We start from the raw sequence: 17547 nt of genomic DNA, 5'->3' as shown, positions 1-17547 counted from the left end.
ATACAAACCAGGACACCTCTTACTCTTGCTGTGTGTGTGTGTGTGTGTGTGTGTGTGTGTGTGTGTGTGTGTGTGTGTGTGTGTGTGTGTGTGTGTGTGTGTGTGTGTGTGTGTGTGTGTGTGTGTAAAAGAGAGGGAGAGAGGGAGTGGGAGTGAGGAAGAAAGAGTGTGTGCGTGCGTGCGTGTTTCAACCGAGAGAGGTGGGGAAACTTATTTTACAAGCTTGTACACATGATGATGTGTACTGTGTGTGTGTGTGTGTGTGTGTGTGTGTGTGTGTGTGTGTGTGTGTGTGTGCGTGTGCGTGTGCGTGTGCGTGTGCGTGTGCGTGTGTGTGTGTGTGTGTGTAAATGTATAGTCTATGTCTGTGTATGTATGTGGGTGTGGGTGTATGTATATGGGTGTGGGTGTATATACTGTATGTGTGTGTGTGTGTGTGTGTGTGTGTGTGTGTGTGTGTGTGTGTGTGTGTGTGTGTGTGTGTGTGTGTGTGTGTGTGTGTGTGTGTGTGTGTGTGTGTGTGTGTGTTTGGGGGGGTGGGGTGGGTGGGTGTGTGTGTGTGTGTGTGTGTGTTGTGGAGGTAGTTAGCGAGGAGGAAGTGGCAAACAGAATGGCTGGAACAGAATGTACAGAGTGGCAACAGGGAGAGAGAAAGAGAGAGAGTTTGGGGGGTGGGGGAGGGGGGGTGAGGGTTAACACTCACAACTAGAATAGCTATAAGAGACACACACACACACACACACACACACACACACACACACACACACACACACACATACAGCAAGGGGCACACACTGACACATACACAAGGAGCTACTATAGAGGAGCCATAGGAGTGCCACATAAGTGCCGGTGGCGCTTTCATGCATGCACATGTACACGTGACAAACCGTCCACATGCCCTCATACAGTATACGTACATGTAAACATATCAAACAGAAACACTGATGCACGAAAACTGTGCGCTTTCCACTGTAATCGGTGGTGCGTGTAAAACTTGAGCAGTGTATGTTAAAAGGCTTCCATTGCATTGTGACCTTTGCAAGGTTGCGCAATTGTGTGTGTAAATGTTCTCTTTTATTTATTTATTTTTTCCACATAGTATATTTGAAAAAAACTACCGTTTTGAAAGTTTGTTGTGTAAGCATGTCAAAACGGATTTATGAATGGATCGTTGTTAAAAAGGCTCCAAGAGCATTTTAAGAGACGCCACTGTGAAACCAGCAAGCTGTAAATATTATTTAGACGCATTGTAACTTTTACACTTTGCCGTTTCTTTGTTTGGGCTCATTGATTCATATGAATTACAAGGCCCATTTTGGTTAGCCTGGTAAACCCTCCCTCCGGAAATCTCATTTCCATTTGATTTCAGGAGAGAGTCTGGCCTGAACCGCCTTTCTGCAATAATCGCTGTGAGCTGGAGTTGGGCAGGAGTAATACCGTTGACTGACAACCCCTTCAACCAATGATCGTTTTTCCCCTTCAGCCAATCAGCAGTTCATGTTGACGAGCTCCAGACTATGTGACGCAACGGGACTTTTGGGACGGCCATGCCGAAAATAGGTTGCCTTATTGGGATACATGCGTGTCACTCCCCGCCCCTGCCGGTTCTCTAAATTTATATTTTTAAATAGGCTCTGTCATGATTAATTGACCACATATATGAAGTTAAACAACTAAATTCTATCCAAACGATATCTTAATAGTAAATTCCGTGCCTCAAAAAAGAAGTTTGAGACCGTTTTAAAACCCAAAATAAGAAGTCACGGCACTCGCAGAACAACAATGGCTGCCGTTCGTTTTTTTTCGGCCCCAGACAGGCTGCACTCGGCTTCATTCGGGCTCACTCGAACTCGCCACCTGATTGGCCAACTGTCGCTGTCAATCACAGAACGATGTGCGACGACGCTGATAGGCTCGTCGGTTCGGAGAACAGAGCGATTATTGCAGAAAGGCGGTTCAGCCCAGACTCTCTCCTGAAATCAAATGGAAATGAGATTTCCGGAGGGAGGGTTTACCAGGCTACATTTTGGTGCCAGGTTTATGGTGACGTACCTATAAAACACTACTATTTGTGAAACACCACACCAGTGACAGCACCCGATTCAAAGGAATTTCCATTGGCATTTTCTGCCTCAACTGATTTCCATCAGCTCTAATGATCACAGAAATATCTGAACACACACTAGACAGACACAGATCACATAGTATGGAGACATTTCTGTTTGTCAAGAAAGGACGGCAGTGATTCTCAAATGAGTCGTTTCGGTATTTTCCCTGAAAGATAAACTGGTAGAGTGACATCTGATTAAGAGACGCCTTGGGTAGAGAGAGTAGTGAGAGAGAGGGAGTTTGCCTGTCTGCTTGTGCATGCATGTCCTTGTCCTTATCTCTCTCTCTCTCCCTTTCTCTCTCCTTCTCCATCTCTGTGTCTCTGTCTGGATGTGTGAACAGTAAGCATATGTGCATGCACGGGCATACATGCAGTATTGTGCCACAGTGAGTGACATGTGCACGAGTGCGACTATGTGTGCATGAGTGCGACTATGTGTGCATGAGCAATTTTGAGTTTTAAGGAAGACAACGCACCCCCCCCCTCCACTCAGCTCCAATAGATTTATAGTGTGATGGAAATATTTCCCATATCTCCTTCTCTCAGCTCTCTTCCTTAAGGCTTCACTGATTCTGATTTAATCTCACACTCAACAAGCTAAACCCTGTCATTCTTGAATGAAACTTTGGCTTGGCTGCAAGTGACTCACAAATTAAAGATTTATTTTCTGGGAACATGTGATGAAGCGAGTACAGTGAGTACAGTGAATAGGAGCCTTTTATATTAAAAATAATGTTTTTTTTCTTTTGAGCAGTGGTTCCGGTGCACGTGCACCGATGCACACTATTGTGCCATAAGACAAGTCCAGGTGTGCCTTGGGATTTTGTAATAACCACACATTATTATTGCAATCTAGTATACAAAAAGTTATGAATATGTTTTTAATGTACTATATTGGTACTTTATGCACATTTATTTCCCATTAGCAAGGCCCTCAAAAAAAGATTTAAGCAACTTTCAGTCTGGTGTCCCTATTTGGGGCATGTTATTATAGGTGAAAAAATAACATCTGCTATTATTGCAGTATGAATTATTGCCTAAATGGTTAAACTTTTTATTTGGCATTAGTACGTAAAAGTAAATATTTAGAGACTCATAAGAGTGATAATACATGTTATAGAGGCTATTTTGCATCAATATAAATACATGTTGAGATTTTGACTGTTTTTTGGTGCACAAAAAGTTTGAAAACCACTGATTAGAGACTATCTGTCTATATGCATGCAGGACACACACACACACACACACACACACACGCACACGCACACGCACACGCACACGCACACGCACACGCACACGCACACGCACACACACACACACACACACACACGCTCTTGAAAACATTACATTTTTCTCTAATCATTCCAGAAGTCTTTCATGTTCTTTACATGAAGGACAGAGATGAGCGCAGGTCTTCAGACTATTGCTATGTCTCTTAGTTAATTGTTAATCATTTTTGAGGAATGGTGCATTGCTTCAGATTAACTACTGCACTGGGCCATGCTGAAATCAGCAGCGAAAACCTGTCAAGTCAGAACACTGCTTTGCTGTTTCAGCTTCTCACAGAGTACAGGGGAATGTCACAGCAGTGTCACACACACACACACACACACACACACACACACACACACACACACACACACACACACACACACACACACACACACACACACACACACACACACACACACACATATGCACCCACGCAAGACAAGACACACTTTCTATTTTCTCATTAGTGCCTAGTTGTGATGCCAGTGCTGAGGTCTAGGGTTCATGTGAGATTAAGGTGGGTTAAAGGTGATTGATACACCCTGCGATCCTATTGTGGCTCAAACTCAAACATCAGGGACCAATCAGGCCAGGGTGTGGCTGTGGAGGGGTGGGGGTGGAGGTATTCATGTAAAGGGAGAATGTGTTGAACACAACATCTTTACAACCACTCAGAAACATGTTTTTAAACCGTAACAGATGGATTCCAATGTGCATTAGATTATCAACTGTGAAACTAATCACTACCACTTTTACTGGTGGATTCTTCTTTTTGTACGTCTTATATTTATGGCAGTTCTGCATTATACATAGCTCCATAATATAGTGAGCAGCAGAGGGAGCAAGGAAAAATGCAGCACAATTCCTGCACTGCGACATGTTGTGGGCTGGTAGATCTGCTATATTTGGTGCGTGAGAACTGTGGACCCATTGTTCTACAGTAGGCATTCAGCATTGCCATTTCTACAATTAAAGCTGAAATGAAAAAAAATGTTTTCACATGTTTAGAGCATATCATCCATTGTCAAAATGGGTACATAGCTAACAATATTAATTATTTCGCTATGATTCATTATGCTAGACACTTGAGAGTGGGGCTACTCTATTGAATGCAAACCTGGCGGACACAGCGTTACAAACAATCTAGTTTTACACTTAAACAGTACACTAAAATATGTTTCTTTCTGATGTGTATGTCTCTTGTGGTGAGAGAAACTGTAGGTAATGCAGTAACATAAACTTGATTCAACACTGCCTTGCAGCAGTCCACGACGCAGAGTTTAGATCCCTTAGCTTGAGATCGACAAATGCACGCTGTGTAGAGGTTAGAAGGAAACACCACCCTCATCGCTGTGACTGGCTGTGAGGCAACCAGCCCCTGTTTCACTAGGCAATACGTCATAATGTGTTCACGAAAAGCTTGAGGTTGCCAAGTACTGATGTAATTCCTTCTCAACAGAGGGTGAGGAGGCAGATGTTCCAGGTGCCACAGAGGAGGAAGCTGCCGTAGAAGAAGAAGCTGCTCCAGAAGCTGAAGCCGAACCGGAAGCTGAAGCTGTGCCGGAAGCTGAAGCTGAACCGGAAGCTGAAGCTGAACCGGAGGCTGAAGCTGAACCGGAGGCTGAAGCTGAACCAGAGGCGGAAGCTGCACCAGAGGCGGAAGCTGAACCAGAGGCTGAAGCTGCCCCAGAGGCTGAAGCTGAACCAGAGGCGGAAGCTGAACCAGAGGCTGAAGCTGCCCCGGAAGCTGAAGCTGAACCAGAGGCTGAAGCTGAAACTGTCCCAGAGGCTGAAGCTGAACCAGAGGCTGAAGCTGAAGCTGCCCCAGAGGCTGAAGCTGAACCAGAGGCTGAAGCCGAAGCTGCCCCAGAAGCTGAAGCTGAACCAGAGGGAGGTAAGAAGGAAACACCAACTGAACCATTTTCCTCAGCCACTAAAGATGATTTACACTTAATTTAAATACACATCTAATTCCTTTTCTTTTATGTAAAGCGACTTTGGGAAAAGCGCTATATAAATCTGAGCTATTATCATTATTATTATTAATAATGAACACCGAAAACATGCATGGCTTGCAAACCTGTTTATTATCTCTGCCAACAAAGTTAGACAGGGTCAAAAGGGTCAAAGGTCAAGGTTTACAATCAAGGTCAAGGTCTGTCAGCAAAATAGCATGAGAAAATAACACAAGATGGGCGGATTTTCATGAAACTTGGTGGAAATGATGAACAGGCTGCCCGGAATAGATAACGTTCAGGTTAAGGGCAAGCTCGTGGGCACAGTCAAGGTCATGTAGAAATATAGTTACATCTTTGTTTTCTGCTTTTACATAATTTGTAGGGCAGCATAGAGAAAGGAAACTGAGGGTAGAGAGGGACAAAGACATGTTATAATTTTACATTTCTCCTATTCAGAGGCAACAGAGGATGTAGTGGCTGAAGAAGAGCCAGTGGTTGAAGAGCCAGCAATCATTGCAGAGGAATCACCTGATGATGTTGAGGCTGAGGCACCAGTTACTGAGGAAGAGGTTAGTAGCACTGGAATTCATGACTTCTCACATCATCCTGAAAATACCGGGAATTGAGGTGGAATAACCTTCTTTTTTAACCACTTAAACCCGGGCATCCCTATTTTGTTAATGTCATTATCGGTGAACATATCCCCGATATTTTGTATCCACAAGTTTCCTAGGGCGTTGTGGCCATCACTTTCTGTCGGTTTGATCCAATGCAATCCAATGAAATCGACAGGAAGGGATGCCCACAACGCCCTAGGAAACTTGTGGATAGGGCATAGCAGTGGCGGCCATTTTCTGGTTCCATCGTTCCAGACCCCATTCTTTTTAAGCCTAGAATCAAGCCATCCAGGATCCTGGTGATTCATGACCATAAAACGTTTGATTCTTTGAAAAAAAGACGCAAAACAAATGGTATTTATTAAATATAGTATATTATAATTAAATATAATTTAAAAAAAGCACAGAATCAAACGTGTTATGGTCATGCATCATCAGGATCCTGGAAGGCTTGATTCTAGGCTTAACTTCATTTATATAAATATTTTTGGAAATCTCTATGGGAAAATGAATTGCGTCTGGAACGATGGAACCAGAAAATGTCCGCCACTGCTATGCCCTAGCTTGCCTTGTGTCTTTGTCTATTTTGTCTATTGGTCATACAGCAAAGTATATAAGGAGAATTATATGTGGATAACTTATATACTTCATGGTTAAATTGTCATCTTTATTTTATTTCCCAAAGATCCATTCTGAAAAATATTAAAGTCACAATGTAATATTTCTCAGTTGTTAGCTATCTTTATATATTTACTTACAACATTTTACAATTTAATCTGCTTTTAAGAAATATTAAGCACTAAACCAGGTGACCTTTGTTTTCACCTAAATCGATATACAGTATAATGAGAGTCTTGGCATGATAGGATTTGAACTGCATGCTCTTGATATATTAATATATATTATTTATTAATCCACTGTCATCAAGTTTTTTAGTATGTTAATAGAAGAGAAATACATTAAAAAAAATAAAGGAAATCGTATATTTGCATGGTATACACTTAAATATCTTTGTCCAAAGAATGCTTTGATGTCGATTTGTGCATAGTTTACTGTCATTGTATAATGTATATGTTCGATAACTGTACACAGTTTACCATGGATTATCACTTACATAACAAACACTGTAGTAGTTCCAGAGAATCTGAGGCAGATTTATTTACCTGGTTTCTTTACATGTGCCATGAATATAAATATGAATATGGTTCAGGCACAGAAGGCATCACTCTTAGTTTAGACGTTATTACGCTTTATCATGCGTCCTCATGATCAAAAATATCTTCTCTACAGGCTGCAGCAGAGCCGGAGGCCGAAGCTCCTGGTGAGAAAACACACACACACACACACACGCACGCGCACACGCGCACGCGCACGCGCACGCGCACACACACACACACACACACACACACACACACACACACACACACACACACACACACACACACACACACACACACACACACACACACACATAAAACAACTGGAAAGTTGGTCATCAAAGATATGACCACACACACACATGTAGACATTTTCAGGATCACCACACAGAAAAGTATACAGCGCAAATGAACACAATATCCAGCTATCCCTCAAAACCTGTATTCCCTCCTGTCCACTACTAACAACGGGTTTATAATGAAGGACATCACACCACTTTAATGTCTGTGTATGCACTCCGTGTACAGCATGTATTTCTACATGCCTGCTTTCAAACATGTGAGTTTCATTGTGTCATCAAACTATTATTATTTTCTGGGGCACCCTGATAGCAACATTTGCGGTATGACGTTCCCCTACGCTTTCATTGTCAGGCAGGGACTGACTATTTTCTTATGCTTAGAAAAAGTCTCCCAACTTGTTGATCTAAAAAGAACAGTACATTCTGTTTCACTCATGTGGGTCATGTTTTGTCATGTATGATGAGTCACAGTAGCGATACGGGTGATGTATGGTATGTCATCAAACATGCTTCATGTGGTGAAGAGAGACAACATAGCAACAGCAGCCTGTATAGAAACAGAAACATATAGGGTGTTCCCCTATTTTCTAAGCCCACAGTAAACCTATTTTTACTTCCTGAGAAAAAGTACTTTTTGCTAAGCAATTGTCATCAGAACTGAAGAACAGAATCAGGAAACTAGATAATTAAGCATTGGTGGTTTCATTGACGAAAGTCACCCTAGATACCACACATGCTTTAGCATGACCAGTAAATAAGGAAAGTCATCCTTCAGTGGGCTCTTATCATCCCTGGAGTCATGCATGGCATTCTATTTTGACAATTATCAAATTGCTCAAATTCCACTTGCCACGCTTCCTTGTTTGTGAAGAGGAAGGCTTTGTTAAGGTGTTGTTTGTGATCACTAAGGAGAGAAAAACAAATATCTGTGCTGATCCATAGAGAAAACTAAGCAGAAATCAACTAATTATCTAAATGTAAAGGTTTTTCATGTTCCACATGATAGGTGTGTAGTTAAATGAACATGACACATGTTTTACTCCTTCTGTATGTATGGTCGGGTCTTTGAGGTTTTGTCTATGCTACTGTATAGAGATTGTGGGCTATTGGTTTATTATAGTTTAGTTTTAGTCTGGTATAGCTACTTATATTTGCTGCTAAACTTCTTATTCTACTATATCTCCTACCGACTCATTGACCACACAGCCGAACAAACCATAACATTGGGAGAAGACCTTGAATTGAGTCCTAGCTCTGTTTCTGAAAACGTCACTGGCATACTATGGAAAATTGGCCCCAATAAGGTGGCAGAATGGGATGAGGGCTTTGGTCCTGATGTAGATTACTATGGGAAATTTAGGGAACGGACAGCTTTGAATAAAACAACTGGAAAGTTGGTCATCAAACATATGACCATAGAAGACAGTGAAGAATATTCGGTGGAGGTAAACGGCCGACTACAGAGCAAGACTTACACGGTTAAAGTGATCAGTAAATCCTGCATACATTGTGTCCTGTGAAGGATAATTGTTATCGTTATGTGTACTTCTATTATAATATCCAAATGTTTCACTACACGTCTGTCCAGTCCTCAGAATAGAGCACTTTAATTTCAGTGGTTAGGGTTAACCACTTGAACCCTAGCATCCCTATTCTGGGCATGACGTAATAGGCCAGCATTCTGCGAAAATAGCAGATTCGTTCGAATCCACCGTGGTGCATCCGGCTTTGTCGGGCGTCTATACGAACACAATTGGCCCGTGTTCGGGGGAGGGAAGCTGGGCAGGGAGGGTGATATTGGTCATTGGAGTAGACCAATATCACCACAAGGCCCTCAACAACGTAGCTCCCCCTAACTCTCTGACCTCCACCACCAACATGCCTCCTCCAGATCCCTCAGGTCCAGTGATGCAAACCCCAAAGACCAAGTGCCAAACCTGGGGTGACAAGGCTTTCTCAGTTGCCGCCCCCCTCTCTGGGGAACTCACTTCCATCGCACATCAAAGCAGGCTCCACACTCTCATCTTTTAAAGCCACTCTCAAAACCCATTGCTTTTTTCTATTTCTTGTTCCTTTCGCCTTAATAAAGTTGTAATTAGTCTTTAAGTATCCATAAAAACACTGATGTATTATTATGATTATTATTACAACTGGTAATCACATGCCTCACTACTCTGTCATAGCTGTGAGTAGAAACGTAACTGCATACATCCTGGTGGAGATTTCTACATTTACTTTAAAATTATAATGTAACGATGATGTCATGTCTCCAGTGGTGATGAGCAGGGGTATTTGGCAAGTTAGATGCAGTTAAGTCACTTATACATAATTTTTGGAATGGCACAATAGAGAAACAAGGGGTGACTAAGTTTACAGGGTAAATGGAATGATTTAGGAGCTGAATGCCTTCCTGATGAATTAAGTTACCATAACAATCGGAATGTGTCCCGTGTGTCTCATATTTGATAACTAGGTTAATAAATTCAAGGAATTGCTGTTTAAGGCCAAACCAGGGACATTTTATTCTGCAGCTCACTATAACTATGATTCTGTTGTTTGTCTTTGCCAGGAGCTGTCGATGAGCCAAAGTCTGAGGCTGAGGCACCCGCAGGTAATACAACCTTCCTTTTGATCTCTAGTCGCCCTTAAAACAACCTCTAAATGACTCCTCTAAACAATTGTGGTCAGGCAAGCTGTAACTCAGCAGTTCTCCACTTCAGTGCCAAGGCGCACTTGAAGTAAAACAACGAAACCCTCAACCGCATTGGATGTGATTGTTTGACATTGTCTTGTGTTATTGTTTGAGAAGTCTGGTGTACAATACGTATCCATGAAATTCTAGACTAGCTTTGAGGAAACAGTTTTGATTGTAAAGTCAATACATTACATCTCGATGATGAGGTTAAGATAGTTGTAGTAAACAGGGATTCATTTAATTATCTGAACGTTGAGAGTCAAGTGCTTTAAATGACCGTTTCCATTTCCCTGTTGGGGTTCTTTACCACATAAGCCCGATGTTATACTTTCCAAAGATTTCAGAGAAAATAGCCAATCTACAAGCCCACAACAGTCACCAATGTGACACATTGTAAGCTTGTAAATCTCCAATGCCCAAAATAATGGACGCCAGGTTGAAAGTGGAAACGACTTATGGAGTTTATTGACCACAACTGAGGTGTGTTTTTTAAGCTGATCCAGTGCAGCCAGGTGCAGGTAGATACAGTATGAAGATATTGATTTTAAACTAATTGTGGTAAAATAATAGGTATGTTATGTCAGTGGGTGTCAAATGGACAACAAAGAGATAATTTGGGTAGATTTTTTAATAATGAATGATTAACTAAGTTTAAAATCAGTGAAATCATTAAAGTTTGATTTGTTGCACAACATTGATAAAATCAAATGCATGATGTTGTATTTTCAGCTGTAGAGTTTCACCTCACTTCTGTTTGAAAGAAAAGAAGAAAAGGATGTTGAACTCCAATGTACACATATGTATATACTGTATATTTTCCTATCTGGCTGTCTCTCTTATTAATAATACTGTACATATTGTCGCTTGATGAAAATCTAAATTTTCAGTTGAAAATGTATTACAGCCCATAAATGGATATGACATCTCCTACTTTCTCCTATACCGACCGGACTCTAATTGAATACTTTATTAGCAGTTTGCAAAAAAAAAGCACAGGAAAGTGCAGGTCTGCTAAGAGGATTTTAAACCCAAGAAAGCCTATGGCTTGTTTCTCTATCCACCATCAACCTGCTAAAGGAACATTATGTTCCGAGGTTGTTGTTCTACTCTATACCATAATGACTCCCGCCTTACAACAGGATGTGCTGCTTTCCGTCACTCAAGAACTATTCCAGTTCTATGTCCTATCAGTCATCACTCTGCTTCCTTAGCGACGTTTTCGACCTTGGGGGTGGAGGGGTTGTATTGGTGTTAAGGATAAGATCTCTTAAGATCTTTTTTTAAATGTGCTGACTGACAAGGGAACATCCTCGCATTCCTATAGACTGGAGAGAAGGCAGGCGAAAAAAAGGAAAGGAAAGAGGAAAAAGAAGGAAGAAAGGTCAGACAGAGGAAATGATAAGAGGGTCATAAATAAAGAGTTGAAAAGACGGCAGGTGTTTTCTAAATTAATAGCTGAAGATGAGCACAGAAATGTACTTTTGTAGGCCGTATTACAGGTAAAACTTTAACTTCATACTCCAACTCTATACTTGGTTTCCATTTAAAATAGGGATTGTCTTTCTTACTGTAAGTTCTATATGTACTCTGTACTGTGTAGATTGTGTGATACGATTCGACAGTATATGATCTAGTTTCATGAGGGTTGCTTTGAAGTGAGCGCATGAGTCATTGGATAATTGTTCCCCTGATGTTTTGGCAGCCATACATTAATTCCTTTACCTTTCATTGCCCCAACCCAAGACTATAGTTTTCACAAACAGGTTGAGTAGTACATATTTGATGAGTCATTCTGGTGAAGAGAGTTCTTCAGTGATTGAAATGTTGGGATCAAGGTATTACATTTGGCAAGAAACAGACTACCATTCATGCCTAAGCTACTTATTAAAGTCGTTGTATAATGTGTATTCTTTATTTTACGACTCATTCTTACATCCCTGCTTGTACGCCAACAGTGCCTTGCTCTATGGCAGGTAGTTGGGTTCATTATGGAGCTTGCTTCACTAATGTCGACTTTCTAGCCATTCAACATGCCTTCTGTGATACAGTATTTTCCACCTGACCAACACTAGGCTGAATCAGAATTCAAAGCTCAAAGTAATTTACATAATTGCCCAGTTGTTCCCAAACCCAGTCCTGCTTGAAGGGACCACCAATAACGCTGGTATTCCATCCCGGCGGTTCTCAAACTTAGCAGTAGCACTGGTCCCCAAGAACCATCATCGGAAACCACTGGTATGGTCTATTAATGTACTGTACTGTCTCTTCCAGAGGAGGATAACTCATTGCCAGCAGAGGCCGCAGAAGAAGCCCCAGAGGATAACTCTAATGCAATTGGTAATGCCAGCTTAAACTGTCTGTTAACCAATTCTCTGCTTCTTCCTTTCTCAATCTGGCAAAAGCAAGTGGTTATGTTTATATCCTCTGCACTATAGGGTGGGCTATGAAAAAGGTAATATTTGCTTTATATACAAAAGCAATTGACCCTGATCTGATTAGTACACAGGGCAGGGGAGATAAGATAAGATAAGGTTTATTGATCCCCGGGGGAGTTTCAGGTGTCATAGCAACAGCAGTAAGAGTGAAACACAGGAGAGGTGCGGGTAAGAGTCAGGAACCACCAAATCAAGATAAATAAGAATTAAAATAAAGTAAAATAGTTAGATTTGGATATTGATGCTACATTTGGTGAAGGGTCGCACTCAGAGTGACAAGATTTGGCTATCCAGCCTTCCTCAGTGCGTGGAATCCTTTTAAAGAAGGAGGTGACAGTGTTCAGGTGACAATAATCATTGCTGATCACTTCAAAGTGAAGAAGGCACGATTCTGACGCTAGACATTTGCACTGGGACTCTGAATGAAAGAGTTAACATACGTAGCTGCCTACTTATACAGTACTAAGTGGCCGATTCCTACGGTTGCATAACTTCTTAAACTATGGGCTCTAACGTAAAAGGAAAAGGCGCAGGCGTGCTATCTAGTACAGGCAGATACCATCATGACAAGATGGCTATTATGCTTTAACGAGTCTGGTTCCCAGGGCGAGAGACTAAATTTGCTTGGTTTAGGACCTGCCTTAAGGGACCTTTTATCATCATTTGACTGTTTAGCGGGAAAACAAAGTTTTACTTAAACAACTTGTCTTGTAATTTAACCTTCATTCCTCTGCTGGAAACTGACTTATAAAGGTCATTATACTTATTATGACGCAGTGAAAGGGCTTCTGCTCCAGTGCTCTGTAATTAGCAGCTTAGCAACAGTAAGAGCATGTGACAGGCAGATACAGGTAGCTGACAATTACTGTAGATACCAGGGCTGTTTGCATAGGGATCTCACCCAAGATCAGAGAGAGGCAGGGGGGATAGAGCCTCTAACATAGAGAAAATGCAGTGGGAATCATGGGACAGTATAAAGTACTGTACTGTATGTGTGAGTGCATGTTTGTGTGCATGTGTGTTCATGAGCATATGTATACTATTGTGTGTGTGTGTGTGTGTGTGTGTGTCCATGTGTCCTTGTGTGTCTGTGTGTGTCTGTGTGTGTCCGTGTGTGTGTCCGTGTGTGTGTCCGTGTGTGCGCGTGTGTGCGTGTGTGTGTGTGTGTGTGTGTGTGTGTGTGTGTGTGTGTGTGTGTACGTGCACATAGAACTGTGTGGGTTTGCGTGCCTCCAGACCGGTTGGGACAGAAACTTTAGAACTATAATGTCCTCAGGGCATAAACTACTACAAAGAGAATAACCTCTTTTTCCTCTTTGTTTCTCATCTCCTCCCTTGCTCTCTCTCTCTCTCTCTCTCTCTCTCTCTCTCTCTCTCTCTCTCTCTCTCTCTCTCTCTCTTTCTTTCTTTCTCTCTCTCTCTCTATCCCCTTCCCTTTCCCTTTTTTTTATCTTTCTTTCTGTCCATCACTCTCCATTTCTGACAGCTCTTGCATAATTCTGCAATTATGTCGTTCTTGCCCGTTAATCCGTTAAACCTGTCACGCTAACGATCTCCCCCTCTCGGTCTTTCTGTCTTCAGGACATGTATCCGAGGCCACAGGAGAAGGTGAGGACCTCGCTTTTTACACAATAACAATTTAGTAATCAAATAAAATTGACAAACAAGTTGTCATCTCACTATCACGAGTCAAAAGCACAAAGGCAACTGTCAGACAAGAAGTGGAACCAGACAGAGGTGCGTTGTTGGACAGGATATTGGTGGCGTGCCTCCGACAATACAAACAGGATTCAAGATGCTTCAGAAATTCTCCCTCCTCTCTCTCTCCCTCTCCCTCTCTTTTATTGTTTGGTTCAAAAACATTTAAAATTGGCATTCTTACTTCATTCCAAAAAGCAGTCCTTTAGGTCCTTTACTTGCCAAGCATAGGCATGCCGCATCGCTTTGAGGAGGAAAAAAAAGGGCAGTTTAAAGCAGCATTTTCTCCAGATCGGTTTCCAGCTCCGCGTGAAACGGATAGCGTGCCAGATGTTGTGATGGTGCCTGTCTCGTTTCACACCTTTGGTCTGGTTCCCATGTTGTTCACATAATAGTCAGTTAGATTTGGCAGGGAGCATCTAAACAAGCTTTGTAGGGTTGTGCTCTGTGCGCACATGAGGCATGAAAATGAGATGAAATTGGTGTTACGTTATGTCACTAACTGTGTGTGTGTGTGTGTGTGTGTGTGTTTCTTCTCTACTTTAAACAGAAGGAACAACTGAAGCACAAGGTGAGTCTTTTATACTTTATTTCTTATATATTTTTTCCTCTATATATTATCTCTGTTTCTCGGTCTCTTATCTCATAGCCTAGTTTGCCCCCAAACAGGTATACGGTTAATAATTGCCATGGAAAAGCGTGACGGAAAAAGGTTACTAGAGAAACCAGTTTTGTATTTGATATCCACTCCATACATGTTCCACACATAAAACAAGAGTTTTAAATGAACTCTGGGAGTGTAGAAAGAGTTAAACGAACACCATCAGGTTTCGGTGTGTATGGGGTGGTGGCTGCCGAGTACATGCCGTTCCCATGCGTTTCTTCCATACATTAGGTACAGGATACAGTTATAGGGGCAGAATGCCATACCTGTCACTTCATGTTCTATACCGCACAGGCGGGAGTGCTCTCCAACGTTTGTGTACATTATCTGTATGGGTGTCTTTGTCTGTCTCCTGTGTTCGTGTGCGTTCGCACCTGCCTACAGTACATACAGGAATTCTTCTTCTTTTTTTCTGACTCACAGTCCCTGTCTGTTTATTTTCTTTAAGTATCGGTGACTCATTCCACCCGATAAGACGGACTTCTTGTTTTTGTACCCCACGTTCTCTCACGTTTTCTCGCGTTCTGTTGCCCCCCCGCCCCCCCCCCCCCCTCAAATCATAGTGATTTATTGTACCTTTTCATTCATTCCTTCCATCCTTCTCCTCCTCCTGACTTCCTCCATCCCTCCCCCCCTGCTGCTACATCCTGTCATTATTACTGTGTGTTGAGTGAGTCCGCTGCCGGGACACAGTGATAAAGTACTTATTAGAAGACGGATAAAGGACAGAGATGGGTGGATTAACCACTTTAACCCTTAAAGAAATTATTAAAATATATATATATATTTTTTATAATAAAATAAACTATTCTGATTCAAAACAAAATAAATTGAAACTCGTGAAAATAGCTGATCTACAAGCTCACCTCACGTTGTGGTGCGACGCCATGTGAACTCGTAGATGGGCTATTTTCGCCATTCGTCGTACAGCACACAGAATATAGACAGGTATCTTGTTTGCAAACATTGCTGGGTGTGTGTGTGTGTGTGTGTGTGTGTGTGTGTGTGTGCATTCAGGGTGCAAATCCGCTTTGACTCAAACACGCAGTTGATTAGACTCTAATCATCTGTGTGTAATTAAGTCAGCTAGAGCAGCGAGCTCTAGCACGAGCCAGTGCGTGATCACGTGACCTCAAGTGCAAGTCCGTCTCAAACTAGGAGGATGCGTTCCAGATATGCTGTAAAGAGTGCTGTGTTCTGCCCCTATAGCTGTTCCCTAAACCTGTCTATAGGGCTTAAAGGGATAGTTCACCCAAAAAAAGCTTTTTTCCTATCGATTAGTCACCCCATTATTTTTTGTCGCATTCCCAAGCCAATAATTTGATAACCAGCAGATCGGTAGGCAGTGGTTCCGGTAGGAGACACAAAGGAGACTCTTTGTGTCTCCTACCAACCGCTGCCAGTCATCAAATTATTGGCTTAGGAATGCGACAAAAACAAAAAAGTATCCATGAATTCAAGTCTCCATGGGGTGACTAATCGATAGAAAAAAAGGTCATTTTGGGGGTGAACTATCCCTTTAAGTGGTTAAAACAGCATACACCCAAACTTGCCTGTTGATCCCTGTCGCCTGTTGATCTGCTCAGACCCTGAGAGAACACTGCATAATATAGTGCACTGCTGTGCACAATCTTATTGAGCCATAAGCCATTTATGCCAGACATGCTCAGTATGATCTAATTCTATTTTGTACTGTACATTCACATGCTTATTGCATTGGGACAATGATGTGGTAGTATTTTTTGCTGTGTTGCATTTTAAACAATGGACTGAAGTGAGTCCTAGCTTTAAAGTCAACCCATTAGTCTGTGATTTATTTCCCCTGCTACAGCTGCACAAATAACGGATGAACAATAGCCTTTTCTCTTAACATAAACACGATTATAAATGAAAGCTCAATGTGATTTTACAGACGGATTTCTGCAGAACTAGGGGCAGAACACAGCACTCTTTAGTTTACAGCATATCTGGAACGCATCTTTCTAGTTCGAGTTCTACTTGTAGGTCATGTGATCACGCTGCGCATTGCAGCTCGCTGCTCTTGCCGACTCTAATCACACACAGCTGATAATCGGCTGTGAGCGTTTTAGTCAATGCGGGTTTGCCCCCTGAATGCGTGCTCACCCAGTAATGTTTGTAAACAAGAAACCTGTCTCCAAGACATCTCTGAGAGACTATACCTGGAAATAATATTGGTGCTCAAACTTTTTATTTCAACTCCCAGTTAGGTATGCATTACTAGGCCACGGACGGCCATTACAGAACCTTTGGTTCCTCCTAACTATCAATCGTTTAACTGTGGAAACCCCTCAAGGACCCTGGGGGTCCCCAGACCCCACATTGAGAACCACTGCTGTAGTGTACCATAAGTAAATCAATGCACGACAGTCTGTCTTCTCAACTGAAAGGGTCGTGCTTGTGCAACGCTGTAGCCGAAGGCATTGTTGGTTTTAGACGAGAAGTGAATTTGCTCAGTTGGTTTTAACTCAACCATATTCAGTGACTTCATAAAATCGGAACAATTTCAGACAGCCCTTGTAAGAAAATAAGTGGTTTACAATGCAAAGTGGAAGTTAACAACTGATTCCTATAATTTGAAACACACAGGCGTTTGTTTCCTCCTGAATCTCATTTGA

General features: G+C 42.0%; 1 protein-coding gene across 2 annotated transcripts in view; it reads left to right on the top strand.

The window, feature by feature from the left end:
* Nucleotides 1–17547, top strand: part of LOC311063969 (uncharacterized protein) — a 31578-nt gene that overhangs the window by 5432 nt on the left and 8599 nt on the right. For both annotated transcript variants that reach the window (XM_084083622.1, XM_084083621.1), the window contains exons 2-8: nt 4845–5279; nt 5800–5912; nt 7251–7281; nt 9989–10030; nt 12386–12451; nt 14131–14157; nt 14798–14818. In XM_084083622.1, the coding sequence (XP_083939748.1) occupies nt 4845–5279; nt 5800–5912; nt 7251–7281; nt 9989–10030; nt 12386–12451; nt 14131–14157; nt 14798–14818 (735 nt within the window). The remainder of the gene's footprint in view (nt 1–4844; nt 5280–5799; nt 5913–7250; nt 7282–9988; nt 10031–12385; nt 12452–14130; nt 14158–14797; nt 14819–17547) is intronic.

Source organism: Gymnoscopelus microlampas (assembly GCF_963454915.1).
Source record: "Gymnoscopelus microlampas genome assembly, chromosome: 17".
In the NCBI taxonomy this organism is placed as follows: domain Eukaryota; kingdom Metazoa; phylum Chordata; class Actinopteri; order Myctophiformes; family Myctophidae; genus Gymnoscopelus; species Gymnoscopelus microlampas.
This window is presented reverse-complemented; position numbering and strand designations above follow the sequence as displayed.